The sequence below is a fragment of the Otolemur garnettii genome, unplaced genomic scaffold (assembly GCF_000181295.1).
Source record: "Otolemur garnettii isolate 467f Iridium unplaced genomic scaffold, OtoGar3 scaffold00155, whole genome shotgun sequence".
NCBI classification, from domain to species: domain Eukaryota; kingdom Metazoa; phylum Chordata; class Mammalia; order Primates; family Galagidae; genus Otolemur; species Otolemur garnettii.
This window is the reverse complement of record NW_003852550.1, coordinates 4,025,596-4,035,111: the sequence shown is the minus strand read 5'-3', so window position 1 is coordinate 4,035,111 and position 9,516 is coordinate 4,025,596. Positions and strand designations below refer to the sequence as shown.

Sequence of the window (9,516 nt, the reverse complement as noted above, 5' to 3'; positions counted from 1 at the left end):
TCTCTCTCTCTCTCTCTCACACACACACACACACACACGCACACACACAGAAAACTAGCCCAGCCAGAATATATATATGAACCTAGAGAATCTGATCCCTGAGCCCATCCTCTTACCAACTGCAGTAAAAGAGCTATTCTGACTGCAAAGTCCCATCCACGTGTAAGGAATTCTTATTAGATGCCGAACAGATAGGAAACACACGTGACATTTAAACACCATAAGAGCTAAAATACATGACTGAAACAATGTCACAGGCCTTCTGGTGATTTATAAATAAGCAGTAACATCTTTATGTACAACTAGAATCCCCCAACTCCCCCACCCTGCTCTTCAGAATCCCAATGCCGACATCACGGTCTCGTAGACTTCTGCGCCAAGAATTCCCTTAGCTTGAACTGCCTTCTTCCTCTGTAATTTACATGCACATTCTAATCAACCTTCAAGGCTCAGCTCAGACTGCATTTCTCAGTGATGCCTTTCTGGATCACTTAATCCAACAATCACTCCAGGGGGTTGTATGATAGGGTGCAAAGCGCACAGGTTTAGATTTCGAACTTACAAATCATGTAACTGAGCAAGTTTTTTCATCTCTCTGAATCTGTTTCCTCACATGTAAAATGGGGCTCCTATGAGAATTAAGTGATAATATATGAGAATTACCTGAAAAATAGTAAGTGCTTGATGAATGCTAATATTATTCTTCTCATTTCTTGAGACAGGGAACAACTGCAATTTAACAATCAAGACTGAACTGTCCTTGTGATTTTCCTTTCTTTAAAAAAATTTCAACTTTAATGTTGCCCTAAGTTCTCAGATATTGACACCTTATCTTTCTAATTAAACTACAAGTTCCTTGAGGACCAGGAATGTGCGCTGGCAGTTTCTGCATCTCCTTTTCTCCATCCCTGAAAAGTGCTCAATAAAAATTTGCCAATTAAATACTGTGATCTAGGCTAGATTGATGGAAGATGGGAGACCTCAAACGTTAATCTTAAAATAAAGGTAGTAATTAGACATAGTCTAGCGTAGTGCATAATATTGGACTTAGACCAGGAACCCCCCACTCTTCTCAATACTCCCCCCCACATCCTCGGACACACTGAGTTCATCTAATCAGAATTATCCCTGCCTTAGCAGGTTGAGGCACAATTTGGCTTCAATCTATTCTTCAGGAAGTTAAGACCTCTTTTGAAACCAACCTTTTCATATTTTAAATAACCTCAGGAAAGCAAAGGGACACTGTGTCCTCAGTTCAGGTCCAAAATCCAAATTATAACTTTTTAAAATAGCCTGATTTGCCAGTCACAGAAATAACTATTCTAGGTCAATTAACACATTTCAATGTGCCAAATAGCAAAGAGTAAGATTCTCAAGCCTATTTGCATTGGTCACAGCAAAGTTCTCCCCGCAGTGCACATGATGGGTACAAGGTGTGCCAGCAGCAAAGCTGCATCATAAGAACATTGACATAATGTTTGTGAATGGTGGGGCAATGCCTCAGTAATGGCAAAATCATTACTAACTTCTTCCACTCAGTCTGAGAGTTAGGAACATTCAATAAAACCATCCACAAAGAAAAAAAAAAGAAAGAAAAAACAGGCAAAAAGAGAGCAGTGGTAAAAGGGGAAAAAAGGAACATAATAGATCAACATGGATCCACAATAATGGGCAATTTTGATAATAAGATAATAACATACTTGAGGCTTTGGCCCTTGAAGAAGAAAGAAGCTTGATGAAAAGGATTAATAATGCTCTTCTTGTAACACTAGTAGAAGACAGATGGCTGCAAACACAGTTAGAGGCCAGGCTAGATAGTCTTCAGTCTGAGAAGGGTCTGATAGACTATCCTAAGTTTCTGTTCTCTGTCCAATCTCCCTTACTGAGAACATTCCACATTCAGAAGAAATTCTCATGGGGGTTAGAGGGCAAAAAGCAGAGAGCTGAGGATGTAGCGTGGGCTGTGTACCTGATTCCAGGACCAGATTACCAGCTCTGCAAGGTGAGAACTGTAACTGGAAACCTAATGTGCAGCCAGGTCCACCGGCACCTACTTAGCTCCCACCTCTTGGTTTTTACTTTCCACTTAGCCTGGATTGGATGAAGTTCTTTGCAAAGTCACAGGATTCCACAAGGAACCCAGCATGACCGTCAGGACAGAGGGTCAGAGGCTATAACAAAGAATTTATAAACTAGGGAAAACATCTATTCCGTAAGCCATAACTAGGCAAAGGCATCTTAACAGGAGATCCACAGATGACCTTGGATGGGAAAGAGGCAGGTTAGGGCAGAAGGTGGCAGTCTGTGTCCCTTCTAGAATTGACTGCAAAATTGTGAGTCTGGGCATTTGTCTGGAAAGAGGCTCTACAGTTCTCTTCACTACTCAAAAGAGCCTATAACTCTTAAATGAAGGGAAGCCAAGAAGCATCTCTAGCATCCTGCCTCACCAGCATACAAATTCACCCTGAATTTCAGTCATGAAATTTTTAAAAAAGAGCTCTGAAGTCTGAGTCAGGAGACACAGGTTCTAAGGGCACCCACCTTAGCTTCTTAAGTCATTTATCCTCCTAAATTCCCCCACTGGAAGATAAGATTAGACCAGACAGGCTTTGAGCTCTCTGCTAACCTAACAATCAATAGTGCCATGATGCATTTCCCCTCCTTCCTTCCAAGAAACCTAAGGGCATAGCGCTGGAAATTGCCCTTAAGGCACTTCATCTGAAGCCAAAAAGAGACCTCCAGAATCCTAGCTGCAAAGAGCACTTACTTGTAATATCGGCCACTGGAATACATGGTCCTTCTTCCAGGGTCAGTATTGAAGGCAGTGAACCAGGAGGAACTGAAGCCTGGCCATTCTCTAGCTGATTTGCAAACGGTGGTGCCAGTAAGTCACAGGGCAGAGCAGAGAACACGGAGGCTCACTGATGACCCTAAATCCTTTAGCTGACTGTGGCAACTACCTCGAGCTCCCTCTCGCTGTGTCTTTATATATGTGTGTGTACGTATGCCTGTGGTACTGGCAAACACACTAATTAGTTCATTTTATTTTTCTTGCTTCCTCATTGCTGCTAATGAGCAAAAAAAAGGGGGAGGATTAAAAAGATAAAGGCCCAAGAAGGAAAGGCAAAAGGAAAGTCAAAAGCTGACTTCCTGCTTAATTGGATCATCAGGTTTCAGAAAACGTTGCCAATCTTCTCGTGCCCCGTTTTAAGTCCATCTGAGCTTAACTAAGGGGTTGCAAAGCAAAAAGCCCCGAAGGCCACAGTAGTCCAGAAGGGGTTCCACCCATCGAAAAGAACCAGACCTAATGCAATTGCAAAGACACACATAAATGGAGGCATCCCAAGCTTGTCTCAGAATCATTTCAGAAAAGAGTGCAATGATTCACCAGAGCGACTGGAATGGCTAGTTAACAGACAGTCCATCAAAGATGTTTCAGTGTCGGGGAAATTTTCTTGAATACTCGTGATAAGCTGGTTGGCTACCGCTTGACATTTAGTTGGAAAGCATTAGCTGTTGATGTAACAGACATAATAGCGTATCTGCCAGGAGAGAAGGGGGGAAGGAAGGGGAAAAGAGAGAGACAAGGAGGGGAACCAGGGTAGGGGGAGAAACAATGTTTTCTGTGTAGGGTAGTATATGTGCCTTGAGCTGAACTGTGTCCCCAAAACTCAGCTGTTGAAGCCTTAATCCCCAGGACTTCAGAATGTGTCTGTACGGTATTTGGAGACAGGGCTTTCGAAGATGTGATTAAGTTAAAAGGAGGCCATTAGAGTGGGCGTTAATCCAATCTTATGGCTGTCCCTGTAAGATTCGGTGAGACAAGGAGCTACGTAGGGATTTGTGTGCACAGAGAGGTAACCGTGTGAAAAGGCAGCAAGAGGGTGGCCGTCTATAAGCCAAGGGGGGAGGCTTCCGAAGATATCAGCCTTACTGGCGGCTTGATCTTGGGAATAACAACGACACCCGTGCCTCATAAATTTAGGATAAGGATTAAATTGATTAATCCATGTAAAGCACTAGAACAGCACCTGGCACGCAGTCACAAGAACCGGCAGCTGATATTACTACTGCTGTTACTGCTAAAGGGCTCAGGAATCGTCTTTGCTGTACATACCTATACCATACTGACTGTATTAAAACAGCACCACAGCTTTCTAACTGACTTCAGGTATGTGACTGGGCCCTTTGGGGCCTTTGTTTTCATGTTTGTACAAAGGGAATCATAACTTCTGTTTGTGCTCAAAGGCTCTGCGAGAAGAAGGGTATTTGGTTTTCACCGGGTCAAAAGTCCCTTTAAGAAGAGAGCTGAAGGTGGCCTGTCTGGAGGAACCATATCCACCTCATGTGACAGCAGGGACTGTTTGGCCAGAGCTGTGGATTGGAAGCACTCAAATGCAGGATCACCGCCTCCATTAGCTCAGGGAAAAATTTTCTGATAAGCCTCCCTTTCCTGGGATCTGATAGAGCTGCTGAAAATTGAGCAAGCAGCCCTCTTCTCTGCATGACCTCCCAATCTTCTGAGACAGCAGGAACAAGGGGAACAGAAAGACGGGATAAGACAGAGCTGGATCTACTCCTCTGCCCTGGCACGTTACCTCCACAGGCAGGGAGGAATTTCCGCTCCACACAACTCTACAGCTTTGAACCAGCAAGGAAAAATGCTATTGTGTGTGAAATCAGCCGTTGGTTTTTTTTTTTTTTTTCCTTTTTAAGTGTGAGTTTTTCAATTTGGTTTCTTTGAATCGTTCTTTGGGATTATAACCTCTAGCTCTGAGAGCAAGGCAGAAGTTCTGATTCTACAGTTCACCAGGTGAAGTCAGGCAACTTAGATATGATGAGGGACGTAGAAGGGACAGCACCAGTACCCACGTGCACAGTGCATGCCTGCCAACCCCAGCTTACAGTAAACAACTGTGAACACACTAAACAAAATGCACCCTGCCTGTTAAGACAAGTGGCATGCTACCCGCCCTCCCCCACCTGGATGTTCCATTTATCAGGGGCTCAAATGGTCTGTGTACAAGGTGCTTTGTGCTCCTTGGAGGAAAACGGTCTAGTCTATATAAGCTACCTTGGAGAGTCCTGTTACAAATGTAGACTCTGATACAGTAGGTCTGGGATGGGGCCTGCAACTCCGCAAGCCTAACACAGCACCCATGGGACACTGGCCCTGGGACCCAGCATACATTGACTTTGGGGTACGAGTGTGCAAGACACTGATTCTCCAGGAGTGGTCTAGGGAGGCCTGCGTTGTCATCACTTGGAGGCTTGTTAGAAATGTTCATTTCCTGCCACTACCCAGCCCAGACTCTCTCAAACAGATCTTCTGGGGAGCGGGGTGGCTAGTAAGCCCCCCAGATGATTGCTATGGGCATTAATGTCAGAACCATTGCACTAAATCAGTGGCTCTCATCTCCAGCTCCCTCCCAGAATCTCCTGGGGAGGTTTTTAAAGCAGAAGACCCAGGCTTCAACACAGATCCTGAATTTAGACTCTCCAAGGGTGGGGGCAGGGATTCGATGTTGTTTGTTCACTAGTCTGTTTTAAATTTTATTTTTTAATTGACAAATTATATTTGCTTATGAGGCACAATGCGATGTGTATGTTTACATTGTGGAATGATTAAATCAAGCTAATTAGATGAGCCTGGAACATAGAGTTCAAAATCACTGCTTTAGATGAATGCTTTCACTTTTAATTTCTACTGATTGTACATCATGCATTTAGAAAAGTATGACTATCATTAAAGGTATACACAAACATTTGTGGGAAGGGAGCAAAGTGTAGCTGTGTTTTCAGGATTAAGAGGCTTAGGTTCCAGTCCTAACGCTGCCTTTAGAACTTTTATGACTCCCTGAATGTTAGTTTCTTCCTCCATAAAACAAGAGGCAATAATACTTGTCCTATGTATCTCACAAATCATTATGTGACGAGACTCTGAAAACTATAAAGTGCTATCCAGAAAGAAAGATTATTGGCAGGGTGCAGTGGCTCATGCCTGTAATTCTAGCACTCTTGGGAGGTCAAGGCAGATAGATTGCCTGAACTCAGGAGATGGAGACCAGCCTGAGCCAGAGCAAGACCCTGTCTCTAAAAATAGCTGGGCGTTGTGGCAGGCACCTGTAGTCCCAGCTACTCAGGAGGCTGAGGCTAGAGGATTGCTTGAGTCCAAGAGTTTGAGGTTGCTGTGAACTGTGACACCACAGCACTCTACCAAGTGCAACAGAGTGAGACGCGGTCTTAAAAAAAATTATCATGGGCCAAGCGTGGTGGCTTACACCTGTAATCCCAGCACTTGGGAGGCCAAGAGTGGTGGATTGCCTGAGTTCACAGGTTCAAGACCAGCCTGAGCCAGAGGGAGACCCCCATCTTTTAAAAATAAAAAATAAAAATAAATAAATAAATAAATAAATAAAATAAAACATAGCCAGGCATTGTGGCAGGCACCTGTAGTCTCAGCTACTTGGGAGGCTGAGGCAAGCGGATCACCTGCACCCAAGAGTTTGAGGTTGCTGTGAGCTAAGATGCCAGGGTACTCTACCAAGAGTGACCAAGTAGGTCTGTATCTCAAAAAAAAAAAAAAAATTATCATTTCTAGGTTTAAACCATGATCTTAATGTTTATGGAAAATTTAAATTATGGAAATAGAAAGCAGTAGTAATGATTTTACAGGTGATTTCTTTTTCTGAGCTTTCTAATGGAGTCTGCTAATCCCTCCCCAGCCCTACGTGTTGGGAGTCCAAGGACAGGTCCCTGCCACCCCAGCCTTGTGAATCCTACTTTTCTGTAAGCCAGCTTATCACTCAGCTCTCCACCAGGGTGGGATTCTCCCTGCTAGCCACTGGGGGTTGTGTGACCCAGACTAGCCCATGAGTTTGGGTGAACACAGAAGGCATTTACTTGTTGCCCAAGGGGAAACTTGGTGAAGAGACTTTGAGGCTCCCCAACAGATTATTCTAGACCAATGTGGCCGAGTCTACATGAGAGCCCCTTAGAATACCTGGAAGCTCCCTTCTTTCCACTAAACTTCTCCAGGAGTTTCTGGTGGCTTTTGTGCTCTGTCATATTTCTGATCTGAACACTTACTGCAGCTCCAGAGTTCCACAAAATACTCCCATCCCCATCAAGCTCCAATCATCAAAACTGGACTGCATCAGACCTCAACATTAACTATATAGATATTTTGAAAATTGCATAGGCATATGGGCTAAGAATGAGGCCAAGCCTGGATAATAAAGGTGCAAGTAAATACTGTTTTGTATGCTGCTGATACATTCCTAGAAGAGGCTACTTACCAGCCGAGTATTTACCACAGGAAACAGCAATGCCAGAAGAGCCCCATTCAGCATGTGCATCTGTAGCCTGGAAGGGGGAGAAGAGAGAGCTCAGGTCACACAATGACTCTCTTGCAGAGGTGGAAAAAGCCACATGCGATTACAAGCTGCTCTCTGTGGAAAACTCCACTAGAGTTTGCACATGCACAAAATAAATTAAAAGTGGCATATTTTGTATTAACTGAAATGTTCTGAAGAGCATCAACGCTGACTCAGAATCCCCCAAACACTTCCCGAACACACTTTGGCGACAATACTTTATTGCATAATGAGCTCTGTGCTCCCTAAACATCCGGTTAGCCCCAGTCAACAGCTTCAACTACAGCAGCTCGGGCGGCATGGGAAAAGGAACTGCAGTAGCTAAGCGCCTGTTATTATAGTAGAAGCCTACTCATTATAACATGGCTGCTTATTTACACAGCCTCGTCCAATCCTTTCCCCCAATCAGAGAACTGGCTGGAAAAAGCTAGTGCAACCCAGTGAACCAACAGCAGAGTCTTGCAAATTGTGTTTCCCCACTTTCTTAGAAATGCCTTCAGAAGTTGCTGTAGGGAGGCAGGGAGCTCAAAAGTGGCAGGCTATCTTTGATCTCGTTTACATATTGGGCTCTGCGACTCAAAAGCAAAACAAAAAAAAGAAAAGAATTAGAAGAAAACCACTGGTCTGAAGCATCAGGTAGTGATACTGTTTCCCAGTCCCAGACTTGTTAAAATCCATACACGCTAGAACCCCTTCTTAAGTTAAGGACAATTAACCCAGGAACAAACACTGCTTGTGAGGGCTCTGGGGATGGATTTAAGTAGCTTCCTTCATTATTCAAGGCAAATGGTTCTTTACTATTAAGGGATACACAAAGAATGACAGTCTATTCCTCTTGAAGAAAAGCTGATTTGATGTGTCACAGACGCATGAAAGACACCAAGTCAATGTCCCTCTTAGAAGTCAAGATGCTAGCTGGGGTTCATTCTCTCTCTCTCTCTCTCTCTCTCTCTCTCTCTCACGCACACACACACATACACACACACCAGTCCTATGATACCAAGATGTTTCCAAACCTCCTACACACTGACTAGCAGACTCTGCCTCAAAAAAAAAATTTATATATCTCCCAGGCATCCTGAATCAAAGACCAAAGTGGGTAAAAATATAGGGTATCTCAACCTATATATCTCACCATATATACCTACATAGAGAATATGGGCAACAGTAGCTAAATGTTATCTTTATTTACAAAATGTTCCTTACAAAATTTCATAAAATTATTCTCTATGTAGTGATATAGAATATAAAAATATTGAAAAAATGTAACACAATATCAGTTTGTTAATTTTTCTTATTTATGGAAAATAAATGCCTGTGGGATGCCCTGTGTATTCCAGGCAAGTATCTAACTGTTGTGCATGAACTTTCTTGCTTAATTTTTACAGAAGTTTTCTGAGATTGATACAATAACTTTTCCCATTTTGTTGATGACGAAACCAGGTTCAAGGAAGTGAGGTGATTTGGTCAATATATAAGACAGTACAGCCAGGATTCAAACCTAGCTTTATCTGATTCCAGGCAACACATTCTTCTATTCCTCTTGCTGCCTGTATCAAAGCCTCCCTCCTTTCCTCCTGCCAAAGTCCGACCTCAGGTGGAAAGTCAGGGTTGCTCTTTTCCCTTCCTTTTGGTTTCAGGGTTTCCTCTACTTCCCCTTCATTCCTTGCCCTGGACCTAATACGGTTTTAGGGATGACTGAAGTGGAGAAGGCTCTTTGGCTGTGCCAGGACATCATAGTCCTACAAGTTAATAGGACTTAGCTTGGTCCATAAAACGGAGGAGGAACAACTAGTAGAAGGTCACTCCTGCCTCCTGGGCTGGCCAGCCTACCTGGCTTTGTCAGCAGGGTCATTCAATGAAGTACTCCGGCTCAGAGAGACAGAGTACTGTGGTGCAAGCTTCAGTGCCTAGAGCAAGAGCCATTAATAGTCATTCTAGGCCTGGAGTGTAGTACAGTCTGGCTTAGCCCTGCCTCTGAGCCCTCCTATGTGACAGCTACAACACGAAGGTTCACCCTGGGAGAGGAAATATCACATTAATATTCCAGGCACGCTCGGCGCCTGTGGCTCAAGTGGCTAAGGCGCCAGCCACATACACCTAAGGTGGTGGATTCGAATCCAGCCCGGGCCTGCCAAAC

The 9,516-nt window shown here is 43.8% G+C and overlaps 1 protein-coding gene across 1 annotated transcript in view; it reads right to left on the bottom strand.

The window, feature by feature from the left end:
• TMEM164 (transmembrane protein 164) overlaps positions 1-9,516 on the bottom strand; it is a 184,902-nt gene that overhangs the window by 66,055 nt on the left and 109,331 nt on the right. The window contains exon 3 of the mRNA XM_003799740.3: positions 7,299-7,365. Coding sequence (XP_003799788.1) covers positions 7,299-7,365 — 67 coding nt within the window. The remainder of the gene's footprint in view (positions 1-7,298; positions 7,366-9,516) is intronic.